The sequence below is a fragment of the Myxocyprinus asiaticus genome, chromosome 25, assembly GCF_019703515.2.
Source record: "Myxocyprinus asiaticus isolate MX2 ecotype Aquarium Trade chromosome 25, UBuf_Myxa_2, whole genome shotgun sequence".
Classification (NCBI taxonomy): Eukaryota; Metazoa; Chordata; class Actinopteri; order Cypriniformes; family Catostomidae; genus Myxocyprinus; species Myxocyprinus asiaticus.
This window is the reverse complement of record NC_059368.1, coordinates 44,128,763-44,146,394: the sequence shown is the minus strand read 5'-3', so window position 1 is coordinate 44,146,394 and position 17,632 is coordinate 44,128,763. Positions and strand designations below refer to the sequence as shown.

Genomic DNA, 17,632 nt, shown 5'->3' with positions numbered 1-17,632 from the left:
TGAAGATCCAGCCGTGGGATAAAGATGGAGCGTTACCTGGGTGAATGCGCTGGTGCTCCGACCAACACCACCAATGCCACTGCGACACCAGGAGCGGCATTGCATGTTAAGGTGGTGACAGAACGATTAGCCGTCATGGCTCTACTGGCGTTGCTAACACTACTGACGGCTATCATGAATGCTGCTGTTATTGCTGCCATCTGTACCACCAAGAAGCTCCACCTTCCAGCAAATTACCTCATCTGCTCATTGGCTGTCACCGACTTCCTGGTGGCAGTGCTAGTAATGCCCATTAGCATCATCTACATCACCATGGAGACGTGGTCACTAGGGCAGATAGTGTGTGAGGCATGGCTGAGCGTCGACGTGACCTGCTGTACCTGTTCTATACTGCACCTGTGTGTGATAGCGCTGGATCGCTACTGGGCCATCACAAAAGCCATTGAATATGCACGCAAGAGGACCGCTCGCCATGCAGCCATCATGGTGGCAACTGTGTGGGTGATTTCCATTTTTATCTCCATGCCACCTCTTTTCTGGAGGCATCGTGAGGATAGTGGCGGTCCACCACAGTGCATCATAGAACACGATCACATGGGCTACACTATATTTTCCACGTTTGGCGCTTTCTACATCCCCATGACCTTGATTCTTATCCTCTACTACCGCATCTATAGTGCTGCCAAGACGCTGTACCAGAAGCGCGGATCGTCCCGCCACCTCAGCAGCCGCAGCACCGACAGCCAAAACTCGCTCAACCACTGTCGGGTCACGCATGCTTTCTGTGTGTCAGATGTTTCCACCTCTGACCCTACCATGGAATTCGACCGAAACAATGCCTCCATTCGCATCCCACCATTCGATATGGAATTGCCAGAGAACGATGAGAGGAGTCAAATCTGCACATCTCGGGAGAGGAAGGCGGCACGCATTTTGGGGCTTATCCTGGGCGCCTTCATCCTGTGCTGGCTGCCTTTCTTTCTCAAAGAGCTGCTGGTGGGGCTAAAGATGGTAAACCCTTCCCCTCATGTGTCGGACATCCTCACCTGGCTGGGCTACGTAAACTCCCTCATTAACCCGCTACTGTACACCAGCTTCAACGAGGACTTTAAACTGGCTTTTAAGAGACTGATCAGGCGCAAAGCGCACACATAGATGGACTAGAGACAAGTACCTTAATGAGACTATTGCATCAGAATCAATTAATGTGGAATTCTTTCATTATCAGCAGAATATTCAAGATATTCTGGATTTTGTTGGTCTTAATGCTGGCTCACACTGCTACAACAAACAGCAACAAAAGGCGAATTTTCAAACATTCTAAAGTTGCCTATAGATTGTAAAAGTGTCCACCCTCTTTTTTAGCCGTCTTGGTTCTGGAAGTATTTTTCCTATTCATTTTTTCCATAGGTATTTCATAAAATCCTTTAAATAAGAGTTGTAAGCCATGAACTAAACCAGCTCCGAAGTGAATCTCACCATTACAAACTTTGATTTGTAGCAAAAAAGTATTAGAAAACCAGACAAAAGGACAAAGGTACAAGAATGTTTACTTTAATGAGGGAATGAACTACAATCCCATGAAGTATTGCGAAAGACGTAATGAGATGGAAAAATATAAAACTATTGATTTAAAGTCATTTATATATATATACAGTATATAGTCAGTCAGTCAGTCATTTATTTGTAAAGCACATTTAAAAACAACAATTGTTGACCAAAGCACTGTATAATAAGTCAAAAATTAAAATAAAGCATTACAAGCATAACAAGATACACAAAAGACAACATAATTTGGATGATTGTGTGATGACCTTAAAGGCCTGGAGTCTTGATGCAGAGAGAGGAGATCAGAGATATAATGAGGAGCAAAACCATGTAGTTCCTTGTAAACAAATAATAATGCTTTAAACTGGATTCTATACTTAATTGAAAGCCAGTGAATAGAGACCAACACAGGAGAAATATAGTCTCTTTTTCTGGTTCCAGTCAAGAGCCTAGCATCAGCATTTTGTACCAACTGAAGGCGAGACAAAGAAGACTGAGGGATTCCTATATAGTGCATTGCAGTAATCAAGTCTGGGAGAAATAAAAGTGTGTACAACAGTTTCCAGATCCTTGAATGACAGAACTGGCTTCAATTTGTCAATGACCCTGAGCTGGAAGAAGCCACTTTTGAAAGCAGAATTAATTTATCAAATTTTAGTCCTGAATCAAAAATAACTCCAAAATTGCTTGCTTGTGTGTGTATATTAGAGGATAACGAACCCAGGTTATCATGGATATTTCTAAAAGGACTAAATACTTCTGTCTTAGATTCATTCAGCCATCCAACTTTAATGTCCTTAAGGCAGTCAAACAGAGATTGTATGGCGGAATTGTTATTTTATTTGAAAGGAAGATTTAAAATATTCATTTAAAAAAGAAGAAATTTGATAGAAGACAACCTTCTCTAGAACTTTAGATAAAAAAGGCTATGGATAATTTGTGGATAATTTACCTTCAGGATCATGGGTAGTTTAGTTCTTCAGTAGGCATTCTTCTATTAAACATGATTTCTTTTATTTTCTTTTGATTTTACCCCCTTTTCTCCCCAATTTGTAATGCCTAATTCCCAATGCGCTCTAAGTCCTCGTGGTGGCATTGTGACTCGCAATCCAGGTGGCGGAGGATGAATCTCAGTTGCCTCCGCGCCTACGACCATCAATCTGTGCATCTTATCACGTGGCATGTTGAGCGCGTTACCGCGGAGAAAAAGCGCATGTGGAGGCTTCACGCTATTCTCCACGGCATCCATGCACAACTCACCACGCGCCGCCCCCCCAAGAGCGAGAACCACATTATAGCGACCAGGAGGAGGTTACCCCATGTGACTCTACCCTCCCTAGCAACCGGGCCAATTTGGTTGCTGAGGAGACCTGGCTGGAGTCGCTCAGTATGCTCTGGATTCGAACTCACGACTCCAGGGGTGATATTCAGCATCTTTACTCGCTAAGCTACCCAGGCCCCTATAAACATGATTTCTAAAAATATTTCGTTAAAAATAATACGGACTGATGGCTTCAACAGAAGCATTTACCATCGATTAACAACCTCAAGAGCTCACGGCAGGTCTGTCTATAAAAGTTATCATAAAAAATGTATTTGCCTATGAAGAAAATGAATGGGATTTTTACAGAACCAGACTGTTGCGCTCTATTGGATTTAGAGTGTTGCACATTACAAGACTGAAGCTCATCACCCTGCACATATTAAAAGACTTACAGTCTCTTGTTCCCACTCGATTTGGTGCAACGTTGACACAACAAATGGCAGATTAGCTGCATCAATTACAAGGTCATTCTCCTCCCCAAATGTAGTACGATCCCGAAATTCTGTTCTCACACAAACTAATGCATTTAGCAACGCAAGAGTTGATTCTTGACAACTCATCACAAACATTGACAGTTGGTCATTGCTGCTCCAACACATCTCATGACAATTTGTGATAATTCGTACACATGGGTAATTGTATGCTTGATACAATACACGCATAACATTTTTGCTAACCTCCTAAGGAAATGCCTGTGAACAAATTTTGTTAGTCATTGTGCAATTAAAAAAAGGCTTATGTGTGTGAATAACCTAATACACCTCCCTTGTGTCCTTCCAAGCCACCGTGTTTTCTTTCCTGTGTACAAAAGTGACAACACAACTGTTATTTGATTTGATTTGATTAGGGTTTGAGCATAGTATTACACTTTATGGTTATGGTTATGTTTATGGGTTTGGGGTTTGGGTTTGGGGTTGAACTTACGACAAATCATCAGCTCACTACTTCAAAACTCTGTTTCTCTTTCTTCTGTGGTACTCAAAAGTAGAAGTCATACATCTGTGCACTAGCCAACTTGTACGATTTCTTATTATTTCGCTATCTGGTTCTTATGACTTGTCATGAGATTGGGTTAGCTGCTCTCTTGCTAGTCAGGACAGTGCGCACACCTGATAACCAGTTTAAAATCTGTTGCAGCATCTGCAACTAGTTTCAGTCTGTCTCAGTAATGCTCACACTTGTAGTGCATTGGTGAATTGCACGGGTTGTGAATTCGCTACGATCTGGGGATGGTTTTGTGTGTGTGTGTGTGTGTGTGTGTGTGTGTGTGTGTTTGTGCAGATGAGTCACATCGTTAAAGCATCAAGTGGTGACAAGTTTCAGTTTTTTACTCCTAACAAACACCAGGGTTAACACACTGTTCCAAAAAGCGTGGCCATTTGGTGTTTGTTGGGGCGGCATATATGGAATACTCAAATGAAGCATTACCATTTGGAAAAAGCAGTTACATTCATTTAATGTCTTTATGTTTAAATAAAAAGTAATTAAAATGTACTGTCTTCTTTTTTGCAACCCAATAAATGTAGCATTTTTAGGAGCCAGTGAAAGCATTTTGCATTTTTAGCTAATTACAAACTAATATATTTATAGGCCTGTAAATAAATTAATAATGTTGGTAAATTATGTTACACTGACATCTTTAAGGCTGTACAAAAGTATAAAATGTAAACATTGACCAAGTTTCCTCCAAGACATTATTTAGTCAATAAAATCTAAACCAGTACATACTATTTGAAAAGCAAATTTTATAAGGTTGTTTTGCAATGTTGTACAGTAGGTCTACATTTTCATGTCCCCATCAAATACTGCATCAGTTATAAAACTGATATTATTTTTTTTTTTTTTTTTTTTTTTTTTTTTTTTTACCACAATATCACAATTAAGTAATTACGTTGAAACATTTTACTGCCAAAATTAATCTAAAATAAAAACTGGCAATTTATTAAGAAACATTTCAGGTGTTTTTTCCTTTTCTCATTCCTCATATTGAAATGTTTCAGCAAAACAGGTTTTCTTCGGAATGTTGTTTTAATTGTCAATCAATTTATAGTTTTTTTCTTCTGTCCTCAATATCACTTTCCATCATGTCAGTCTTGATAGTTTTGTAATTTCTCTTCCAACATCCTCCAGGAAGTGACATTATTTTTGGTGGGAAAACAACAGCACAAACGTCAGTAAGTTTTGTCAGCGGTGTGGTTTTAATTGGTTTATTTCACTCAAAAACATTCCATCCTGTTTTATTTATTTATTTATTTATTTTATTATTATTATTATTTTATCCCCTTTTCTCCCAATTTGGAATGCGCAATTCCCACTACTTAGTAGGTCCTCGTGGTGGTGCGGTTACTCACCTCAATCTAGGTGGCAGAGGACAAGTCTCAGTTGCCTCTGCTTCTGAGACAGTCGATCCGCGCATCTTATCATGTCATCTGAAGCAACATGATGGGTGTGGGTGAGAAACAGATCAATATTTAAGTCATTTTTCCTTCACTTTCTCCTTTTTCTGTTTTTGGTGATTCACATCCTTCTTGCATATCACCCCCTCCTGGGTAGGGAGAAGAATTTATGACAAAAAAATTACTTGAAAATGTAACTGTGGGGGGCCTGAGTAGCTCAGCAAGTGTGAGTTCAGGGCATGCTGAGTGACTCCAGTCAGGCTTCCTAAGCAACCAGTTGGCCCGGTTGCTAGGGTGGGTAGAGTCACATTGGGTTAACCTCCTTGTGGTCGCTATAATGTGGTTCTTGCTCTTGGTGGAGCTTGTGGTGAGTTGTGCGTGGGTGCCGAGAAGAATAGCGTGGACCACCACATGCACAACGTCTCTGCGATAACACGCTCTACAAGCCACGTGTTAAGATGCGCAGATTGACGGTCTCAGATGCAGAGGCAACTGAGATTTGTCCTACGCCACCATGAGGACTTAGAGCGCATTGGGAATTGGGCATTCCAAAAAAAAAAAATGTGATCTGTTTCTCACCCATACCTACCATATCATGTCTGGAGATATGGATTTAACCACTGGAGTCATCTGGATTACTTTAATGCTGCCTTTATGTGTATTTTGGAGCTTCATTCACATTGTATGGACCTACAGAGCTGAAATATTCTTCTAATAATCTTAATTTGTGTTCTGCAGAAGAAAGTAAGTCATACACATCTGGGATGGCATGAGGGTGAGTAAATGATGAGAGAATTTTCATTTTTGGGTGAACTATCCTAGACATGCAGTTTATTGTATACAACAGGTTTTTCAGCAAAGTATTGATTATGTTGATGGTGTAGACGCTTTAGAAAATCATGTATCAAATATGATACGCTAGGCCTTTATGAACATTTAGGCTGTGTCTCATTTGGAAGGATGCGTCCTCCGGAGGTCGCATTTGTCGGCGCATACATCATCAAAGCTGTCTCGTTTCAGAAAAGCGAGTAGGACACTTCGAATGCAGCCTTCGAATGCAACCTTCTTTCACGTGAATTCAGAGGATGCATGAGGTGTATCCTTCGTGGGCACTCACAACCCACAATTCTTTGCTTCAACGGAAATGTCTAAAAAAAAAAATGACACCAATTTGCCCGTAAATATGATGTTCAGACGCAAGGAATGTTAATTCCCAAGTTGAAGTACCGCAGTAGATGGGTGCAGAGTATATAATATGTATAATTATATGAATATATAATTAAAATAAAGTATTAGACTAAAAGTACACCTGTAAAATCTATTTTCTTTTCTCTTTACATCATTATAACTCTCCTAAAATGTACCTCATACATTCCCTTCTAAAGGGACTTTGTTCCCTTCTCACTCAAAGCGCTCCCGCTTGTTAAAGAGTGGCGTGCTGTCATAGCAACCATGTTCCGTTCCGTTTCCGTTTGTCCTAAGAAGGCCGTCTCGTTTAAATGAGGCTTGTTTAAAGGAGAACGCTCGGTATACTGCAGCCTTCAAAGGACGCGTTCTACCTAGCACGCAGCCTTCCAAACGAGACACAGCCTTACAGGCATATCTCTGAGAGTCTAGAGATACCCCCTTTTATAGAACTACTTCCTTAGAGGAACTTACTTTAAACTTATTAGTACATCTGAGTCAGTCCTGCTCTGCAGTACCTTTTGAACTCTATAACGTGAAAAATCAACATGCTTGTTTTGTAATTTAATGGATGTATCAAAGAAACATTCCTTATCATAGTGAACAAGTGAAAACATTTACAATCCACTATAACATTGAACAGGCCCAAAACTGCAAATTATCAGACTCCTGTTTTTGTTTTCCATTTATTAACAATAATTATAGAGCACAATTAATCTTTTAACAATTAGTTAATAGTTATGTCAAACGTTATTTAGCTGTTCCAGGATGAGAGCTGTACCTGCGAAAGATTATGCTTTTTAGCATCTCTGCTTGTGTTCAAATTTGCTGACATAGTAGGCCTTTTAATAAGTAGGTTATTTTCATACTGTAAAAAAAAAAAAAAAAAAAAAAAGATATTAAGAAAAGCACTACTGCGCGAAACTGTTTACAAGTCTAGGGCTGACAGCGATTTATTTAGTATATACATTTTATGTGTAGGTGTTTTATCTTATATTGATGGTTTTGTGTGTGTGTGTTTTAAATCCACTAACGTCTGTCAACCAAAAAAGTATTTTCATCATATCACAGTTTGTGCAATGGTGTGCTCTTTCTTTGAAATAAACGCCGCTTGTTTTGATATTTTGCCGTCTAATGTAAAGGCATTAACGCATTTTGAAATGTGACTTAAGTGTCCAAAGACTTTTAGGCGGTCATTGCATATAAATTCAAAGACATTACAAAAAGTAGAATCACATAGACGTACAGCGTTAGCATAAGCTCATTGATTCAATGCGGTGGGGAGGACACGTGACTCGCCATTGCGTCACGACGCACAGTGATTTGGCGTCACGTAACGCGCGGTGCGTACGCGGCGGAATTGTAAGTGAAGATGGCGGACGAGGAGGCCGAGCAGGACCGCGGCGAGCGGAGCGACACTTCCAGCGCTTTAAACGCGCTCTCGACGCGACTGGAGGACACCTTAGCGGCTCTGAAAAACAGCCAGGAGTCTCCTGACGAGAGTGCGTCACAATACTGCTTTGAGTTCTGCCAGGTGAGCGCAGATTGTCTGCTAACGCTGCCTGTGACACAACACGGTTCAGCGGCGCACACACACACACACACACACACACACACACACACACCGACTGTAATGCAACAATCTCGCTTATAGGAACGGCTGAACTGTAATATGCAACCAATGTTTTATTTCTAAACACGTGTCCAGCGGTTCTGTCAGTTATTTTGCGTCTTATGTGGGCTTTATTGGTTACTGTGTGCATCACGCGCACAACTGTAAACAAGCACGCACAACTGCAGAATCAAAGCCACGCCACAGAGAAAACCGCACATCATCATCATCATCATCATCATCACAATGGATATCATCATCATTATACTATAATCACTGCACATCATCTATCAACATATGTAAAATGTGCATAAATTGTCTTAATCCTGAAACAAACACACCCGTCTGGACATAATACTGCTTAATCCAGGCTTTTGTTTTCACAAAATAACGTGAAAATGTGTACAGTCAGTAGTAGTAACTGAATAGCTGAATTATATTGCCAGAAATGACGCATTATGATCATTGTGTTATTTTCATTGACTGTGTCTGTGATTTAAGCATATTTGCTATGTATGTTGTTTAGATTTTTTGGGGGAGGGTTACTGTGTTGTGTCTCAGCCTCTGCAGTGGTCATGTTTTTGGCGTGATGGTATACTGACCTATATTTATGGTTGTATTTTTTCCTCCTTATGAATAAGTCCTCCCATCAGTATAACAAGACACTAATGCTTAATCTTTTCATGTACCTTTATTTCTGGATAATAGATAAATGTTTTTCTTGAAGAGCATTTGCTAAATTATAAACAATTGAGAAATTCACAGAATAAATAAAATGCCCTCATTTACTCTCCCTCATGTTGTTCCAATCCAAACCCCTATGACTTTCTTTCTTACATTGAGCACAAAAGAAAAATATGTTCGCCTCTGTCACCAGAACTATACCTTTAAGTAAAACCCTTTGTGATAAAACCTTGACAAGTAAAATAAGTGTTTTTTATTTTTATTTTAAAAGAATAGTTCACTCAAAAATGAAATTGTTTAATAAAAATCATTTACTCACTCATGATATCCCAGATGTGTATGACTTTCTTTCTTCTGCAGAACACAAATGAAGATTTTTAGAAGAATATTTCAGCTCTGTAGGTCCATACAATGCAAGTGAATGGTGACCAGAACTTTGAAGCTCCAAAAAGCACATAAAGGCATCATAAAATTAATCCATACAACTGGAGTGGTTAAATCAATGCCTTCTGTAGTGATCCAGACAGTTTTGGGCATTGAGACACTGTTAATATCGTGAACACATGCATATCATGCGAGAGTGCATTAATTTACCTGTTGTGCCAGCGCAAATCTCTCAACTCGCATGCCGACGTCCTTGGCTCACTAAAAACTGGACGTGCGCTCTCAAATATACACTGCTCTATGAAATCTACCTGCTCTCGCTCAGAGAGTGCGTGTGCGACAGTGCGAGCTCAAAACGTGTCATATGCACTCACAAATCTATTTTAAAGCCACACAGCTCTGTCTTTGTTCTTTCATACAAGTATTCTGCCTTTGTAGACGTGTATATCAAGGGAGAAAAGAAACCGGAGTTTGAGTAATCAACTCACCATTTGAGGTAACATTTTTTTGTGGGAAACGCAACATAATACACAGTTAAATTCATATTGTAAGACTGATGGGCTATTCTGATGCTCGCTGGCAATATAAGTGGACGATGTAAGCATCTAGGATGCAGAAAATCTGAAGCAAAATCACGACGTGTCCATTATAACGAGTTCAGCATGATATCGGGTCGACGTGTCTCCATGTGTTTGAGACAAGTGCAGTTTCGTATTTGGATGGAGATTGGCTAATGTGATGCGAGTTTATCACAGATATAGGATAAAACAGTTAAGTAATCCCATTGTCGTGAGGACAAACCGTATTTTTAATAAAAATTAGGCATGTCCCGATAATTCTTTTTTCTCTTTTTTAAAGAACGAGTACAAGTACCGATATATCATTTTTGGTACTCGTCGATACAGAGTCCGATACCCTAGTTTATTTAACAGTTTATTTCAATTTTATCATCAAAATGGTGTTTAAGTAAATTAATTAATTACAACTTTAATCAACGCTAAGGGTTTTCTACTGGCCAGGTTGGGCCAGTGGTTCAGATTTTTACTTGCCCCATCACAAAAATGAAAAATAGCTTTAAAGTGTTCGAAGCAAAATATTTTTTATATATATTACATTTAAGACAATTTTCCCCAAAATTGTATCACATTTATAATTTGCAAGATATGATTTATGCCTTATGTAACCCCATACAAGCGTTTTACAGATATAAATTCATCCGGATCCAGACCGAAGGACAATTCAATCCGGACTCTGAATCTTTGTGCTAGTTATCTGACACCTGGCTAAGTGATCGTGTAAGCATACGTGTATATGCGCTACACGCTTTATTCACTTGCATTGAATGCACTTTATTCCTGCTCTGCGCACGTTGCCTCTCTCCCCATTATAGACATGAGGCACAGCATAAAGTCTGATTTACTGTACGTACGAGTTGCAGGTGCGGTTATTTTTTAACAATAGTAGCGGAGACACCGCTACAGATACTGGCATCTTTCGTTTAAACACACTACAGAAAACAAAAATGAAGCAAAGTGAAACTATCTTCATCTGTCTGATGTGTGATTCAGATGGTTCAGTTAAACTAGGTTTGTGTCAGGACAAGTTAACGTGGCCCCTTTAGACTATAATGTTTTTCTGTCTAAATTAGCTTTATTAATCAGCATGATATGTTCATAATAAACAAGCTGATTTTTGTTCTAATTTTGTGAAAATTAATGAGTGATGTCATCATGGCAAGGAAAGCCTATTTATACTTGAAGCAAACAGTATTTTAATGCTTCACTGTTGGTATGTAAATTGTTTGTTGTTAATAGATTCAAACTTTAAGGAAAATATAAAAACATATACCATGGTTAAAAACATACCCATACATGGGTATAGATTCTGAATGTAAAAATATCTAAACAAAAACTGGACTGCTGTCATTCAGCTTAAAAAAAAAACTGTTGATCTTTTAATATTCATATCCAAGTGCCCTCGACTGATGAAGTCTTGATGAAATATTTTGAAGAGACTATTTTTACTGTTTAGGATTTTTTATATATATATATATATAACAGAGTTCTATTGCTGCCAATGTAGCAAGTTATAAAAACTATTAAAAAAAGATACATAATTTCCTAGCAATACAATTACTGGCACCATTTAAGCTACATATTATTATCTGGACTTTTGCTAGAAAGGAAATGTAGCGACAGGACCTCTTGGAACTTTAACTGGGTACCCCTGATTTAGTCAGTAGTCACTGAGATAAAGATTTGATTATTGGCTACGTAAATTTAATAAACATGAATCCCTGAGAGAGGAGACCCTGCTACTAAATCGGTTGTGACGTGTAATATACAGTAAGTAGATATTTGGCCAAATCTGTGAATTAAGAGTGTGGATATAAACATGAAATTAGACAACCCAAACAAGACCAACACTGACTGATACACAAAGCACAGAAAGAAAATACCTGTACAGTCCAGAAATGAGAAATGTAACGGGTGTGTTATGGATGATATGAAGTAGACTGTTTTATATAGTCATCTTCACCCTGCAGCTGAACAGCTCTGATAATAATAATAGCTAGGAATGTTACGATACCGTTTTTTTGAGAATGAGTACGAGTACCTATACTTTTTTTATTTATTTTTTTTCTTTTTTTTTTTTTTGGTACTCGCCGATACCGAGTCAGATACCTGTTTTTTTTTTTTGTTTGTTTTTTTTTTAACTCAATATCAGCAGTTGATTTCAATTTTATCATCAAAATTGTTTAAATTAATTAAAACTAAAGTATAACAATTAATTTTCAACATAATATTGTATTTTTTTTTTTTTATCAAATGGAAGTGCTTATATACAGAACCTCACAACACAATCCAAAATACAACATTATTTTTGTCAAATAAAGTGCTACATAATAGAACATCACAGATGTGAGATATTGCTTAAATATAATAGTTACTATTGATTTATTAGTAGTAGTAGTAGTAGTATAACAGTGAATATTACATTTACATCTATTTCTGTCATACGTTTTTCATTTAAATTAAGCTTTTATTGTGGCGGAGCTTTTATTTTGAAGTGTTTGTGTTGTTAGACCAAGGAACTCTGACGTAATCCGGAGAAGCAGGTCGCTACATGAATCACAGTAATTATTAAACCGCAAAAGGCTACTATATAAATAAATATGTAGTCTGTATATGTATATGAATCTTTGGTCGGGCTGCCCCCGACCAAAGATTTTCCTAGTCGACTATAGGCATTTATTTTACACATGATTTTCCTTCCTCATGATGCCATCTATTTTGTGAAGTGCACCAGTCCCTCCTGCAGCAAAGCACCCCCACAACATGATGCTGCCACCCCCATGCTTCACGGTTGGGATGGTGTTCTTCGGCTTGCAAGCCTTACCCTTTTTCCTCCAAACATAACAATGGTGTCATTATGGCTAAACAGTTCAATTTTGGTTTCATGAGACCAGAGGACATTTCTCCAAAAAGTAAGATCTTTGTCCCCATGTGCACTTGCAAACTGTAGTTTGGCTTTTTTATGGTGGTTTTGGAGCAGTGGCTTCTTCCTTGCTGTGCAGCCTTTCAGGTTATGTTGAGATAGGACTCGTTTTTACTGTGGATATAGATACTTGTCTACCTGTTTCCTCCATCTTCACAAGGTCCTTTACTGTTTTTCTGGGATTGATTTGCACTTTTCGCACCAAACTACGTTCATCTCTAGGAGACAGACTGCGTTTCCTTCCTGAGTGGTATGATGGCTGCATGGTCCCATGGTGTTTATACTTGTGTACCATTGTTTGTTCAGATGAACGTGGAACCTTCAGGCATTTGGAAATTGCTCCCAAGGATGAACCAGACTTGTGGAGGTTTTTTTCTGAGGTCTTGGCTGATCACCAATAGCTTATGCCTTTGACCATGTCGAGACGATATTTGGCTCATTTTCCCTTATATTAAATTATTATTATTATTATTATTATTATTAGGCTATTATTATTATCAAATTAATATTACAAAGAATTTGCCCATAGACACACAGACACGTGCATGAAGAAACACACTTTATTATATTATTAAAAACAGATGACAGAAAAGCCATCTATACTTATGTATGTTTGTACGGAGGCGTGCAGTCTCGTGGAACACGCGCATCTAAAATGTTCTCACACTTTCTTTGTTTCTGTCTTCTGAATTTTTGTATTTTTTGCAAGAACAGTATCGTATATGAGTGCTGCTGACCTAATGACCTAAGACATCTCGGCTCAGGAGGTGCTTTGAGTTCAGTTCACTTTCCACAGAGCAGTTCATTGTGACCAACTCTGCAGCCTATACATCTGTGATTAAAACATAAAACAATCAGGATTTATATTTCAGTGATTATTATCATCATTATAATTATTATTTTTACATTTATAATTGTTTTTGTCTTCATTTGTGTAAGTAATTTTCCACCTGCATGTTTAGACTAGTGCCCGACCGTATATCGGTCGGCTGATATTAGCCTTTCACCGATATATCGGTATTGGCGTATATTTTACCGATATGAAAACTTTTTTTCAGAACATATAATGCAGAAAACAATTCTTTAGAATTGGTGTCATAGTGTAGTTTGTCCAGGAGAGTGCACTCTGACTCCATTGTTTACAGAGCTGAACTGACAGTGGCTCTGCAGACAGGGCGGAGTTCAGCGGTGTCTCGGTAAGTTAGCTAGAATGTGAAATATATACTGGAAACTTAAACAATGACCCCATCATTTTCCCTTTTCAATATAACATTAACCTTGTCCCTGACAACCATGCCACTCATGTCTGTTTGCTGTTAGCCAGCTATAGTTTGTCAGTGCAGTAAGTAATGTAGCAGATTGAAAGGTAAACATCAGAGCGTCTTTTTGCAGCACAGCAGACAACAGTGCGGCGGAGGATTGTGTCTGATGAGTGTTGATTTTATGCTATGTTACCTAGATGGTGAGACGTATTGCTGGAAAGTAAAATAAACAACATCCGTCTTTTACTCTCCATGACAACGAGCTCATAGCTAACTAGCTAATCGTGGAGCTACATTCATTTTTGTCAGCTGAGTGGAAGCTAATGTGTAAACATGTATTCACCAAACTGTTTTGTTTAGGATTCACAGTTTGGTACCCCCTTCAACCGAACAATTCCAGTCATTGCATTTATAAAATGTAATATTTAAAAGTCTGGTTTTCCACTGTTGAAAGTTTCCCCTGAACTTGTATAGCAGAATACGGTAATACGGCTGCCGCTGTTTATCTTGTCTCGGCAGTATTAATATAGTCAGCATTTGACTGATACTAAACATTAATACTGTTTATTAAGCTATTTATTTTATTTTTGTTGTGTTCGTTTCTAGAATTTGTTGACAATGTATAATAATAATGGCAAATATTCTTTGATAAAAAATATTTAAGAAAGCAGCCTTCTGAGTACCTTTGCATAGTCATATCGGTGCAAAATCGGTGAACAATCCTCATTGAAAAGGTCTGTTTTCATTCCAGCTCAAACATTAACTATATCGGCCACCATATCGGAAATCGGTGATTTCCCTCTCTAAAATCGGTATCTGTCTCAAAATTCCCATATTGGTCGGGCTCTAGTTTAGACGGATACTTGCCTTGACGGTAAATGGAAAGGTGTGTGTGTAATATATTATTCTTTTATCACTTCATTATTTTTATTTGCTTTTTCGTTTCATTTGGAGTGCAATTTGAATTTAGAAATGTATTTGATTAAAGTTTTGCATTTAATTGAATACAAAATCACTAAAGCAAGAATATTCACTGATCCCTCAGCCCAGGGGTTGCCGATGTAATTGGATATTGCGAGATGTATATAGATAGATATCGTGAAGGAGGGAACAAAACAAATTTATTCACAAACATGATGTATTTTCCCAGACAACGAAAACCCATCCGGTAGAGGATGCACAGATGAAGCAGGTTCTTTGCCAGAGAGATGTTGACAAATGCTGTAAATCCATCTTTCAAAAAGTTGAACAACACACATTTTAATTGCACTTCATTTTTTTCCAGTTTCATTTGTATTTTAGTTAAAATAAATAAATAAACTTCAGAGTTTGAAATCAAGTTGTCTTCAGTGTTTCCCATTAATTGACTAGACTCTGGCGGCCCGCCACGGTCTCATAATGAACTGACAAAATTTTTACACTTCTCATCTAAAATATTTTTTCACTTCTCAGTCTCAATAGCATAAAATAAAAGGTTGTGTTTTGCGCTCTCTCTCACGCGCCAATCAGATCCAGTCAGTTCAATCAGCTCCTCACCCGCTGCTGTAAACTCACACGCTCACACACTCTCGCAGATATATGCACTGGAGTATTCCTGGATCCGTCTAATGTTATTTGGTTGAGGAGGACGACAAATCTTTGAGGTAAGTAACATTAACTAACATTAAATGTATCCACTGCATTTATACACTACTCCACACACAATTTATCATCATCAGTGTACAAGAGCAAACAGATAATATTACTGCCGAAGTTAGAATCATGATTAGGGTGACCATACGTCCTCTTTTTCCCGGACATGTATTTTTTTTCAGACCTTAAAAAAAGCATCCGGCCGGGATTTCTATATTTGCGAAAATGTCCGGGATTCGGCTTTAGTTGCATTATGATGTGCATCTGGTCTAATACTTCATTGTGTGTGTGCGCTTATTTGCATTGCTTTAACCCCTCTTTGTAAGTCCCGCCTTCTCGCACACCAATTGGTCAGTTATAAGACACTTGCAGCAACTATTGGCCAAATTCCTGCCTGTCAATCTCTCCGCGAACGCGCGAAGCACTGTTGTGTTAGGCACCAAACAGTTGCTTGACAGTAGGAGCAAATGACAGCTGAGTGGAAACAGTGCCCAAATGCAAGTGCAAATTTACAGAAGATTTGCACAAAAAATTCCCATGCTTTCGTCCAGGTCGAGATCCGTGGGAAGCAGAATGTATGACATGTAAAGCTGGCACTTATGTGTCAGTTGCTAATAAAGTTGCAAGTGATTTAGAAGCACACATTAGCTCTGTGAAGCATAAAGGGTCAGCAAAAGGTGAAAGTTCATCAGGTAAATTAATGGACTACTTTTTGCGACCAGGTAAAATTATCACATTGCTTCATTTTCCATGGCCATTCAAAATAATAGTAATAGTAAATGAAGGTACTCTCATGGCATCAAATATTTTATTTTAGTACATGGATATTCAAAAGAATGTTGAACATTTTTATTTATATTTGTTATGCTAATAGTGTCTTTCTCACTGTATTCAAGTTTGCATTCATAGTAACACTGTTTTGAACCCTATTATTCCACCCCACCCCAATTTATTTCAAAGTTGCCTACTGCAGCTTTAAGAGCACAAAATTGTTTATAAGAGCACAACACCCCCTATAGTCTCACAAAATCCTGTGGGAAACAGGAGTATTGTGTAAGCTTAACCCTTAATGAAAATTACCCCATAGTACCACCTAGCGTCCAACCAGCGGTAAAACTGGTGTTCGTCAGTTTCCTGTGGAGTTTTTTCTGCGACCAACCGACCAATCAAAACTTGGTCGACCAAGACTTTTCTCATCGACTAATGTTTGGTCGACAATCAGGGGGCAGCCCTAGTATATGACTCGTGCTAAAAAGTGAATTGGCGCTCTGCCTGCTGTCATCTGCTACAAACAGAGCATGCAGTGCTCAAGTGTTTTCCATGTATGAGCCAAGGATCTCTAAAGTTATGAGCAGTTTGTCTCTATGCCTGCACAACACCGGCCCCACACATTCACAAGCACTCACATTTAAAACTCAATAAATTGCAGCTTTTGCTGTTAAATAATCTCACTAGGACATGACTTGATTTTAATCTGTGTGCTGTTTACGTAAATACATTCAGACGTCATATGGTATCGGAGCATTTTTACGAGTACAAGTACATGAGCGCAGTATCGGACCCAATTCCGATACCAGTATCGGTATCAGTGCATCCCTAATATTAGCCATAGTGATTTTGCTTCTATTCATATCAAACGCCATTAGCATGTAGAATTAATGTTTACGTTCTGAAAAACATTACCTAATTAAATGTACAGTTGAAGTCAGAAGTTTACATATTAGCCAAATACATTTAAACTCAGTTTTTCACAATTCCTGACATTTAATCGTAGAAAACATTCCCTGTCTTAGGTCAGTTAGGATCACTATTTTAAGAATGTGAAATATCAAAAATAATTCTCTCTACTGTTATTTATTTCAGCTTTAATTCTTTCAATACATTCCGAGTGGGTCAGAAGTTTACATACACTTTGTTAGTATTTGATAACATTGCCTTTAAATTGTATAACTTGGGTCAAATGTTTTGGGTAGCCTTCCACAAGCTTCTCACAATAAGTTGCTGGAATTTTGGCCCATTCCTCCAGACAGAACTGGTGTAACTGATTCAGGTTTGTAGGCCTCCTTACTCGCACACGCTTTTTCTGTTCTGCCCACAAATTTTCTAT

The 17,632-nt window shown here is 38.4% G+C and overlaps 2 protein-coding genes across 2 annotated transcripts in view; both read left to right on the top strand.

The window, feature by feature from the left end:
* The first annotated feature begins 24 nt into the window (after window positions 1-24).
* LOC127415852 (5-hydroxytryptamine receptor 1E-like) lies at window positions 25-1,155 on the top strand. Its single transcript, XM_051654850.1, has one exon. It carries the CDS (start codon window positions 25-27, stop codon window positions 1,153-1,155), a length of 1,131 nt encoding a protein of 376 aa, XP_051510810.1.
* Window positions 1,156-7,825: 6,670 nt separating this feature from the next.
* znf292b (zinc finger protein 292b) overlaps window positions 7,826-17,632 on the top strand; it is a 43,670-nt gene continuing 33,863 nt past the window's right edge. The window contains exon 1 of the mRNA XM_051654658.1: window positions 7,826-7,987. Within this exon, the coding sequence (XP_051510618.1) occupies window positions 7,826-7,987 (162 nt within the window). The remainder of the gene's footprint in view (window positions 7,988-17,632) is intronic.

Bases quoted from the DNA above. Each gene is read 5' to 3' on its own strand.
- LOC127415852 (XM_051654850.1), top strand. From the start codon at position 25: ATGGAGCGTTACCTGGGTGAATGCGCTGGTGCTCCGACCAACACCACC.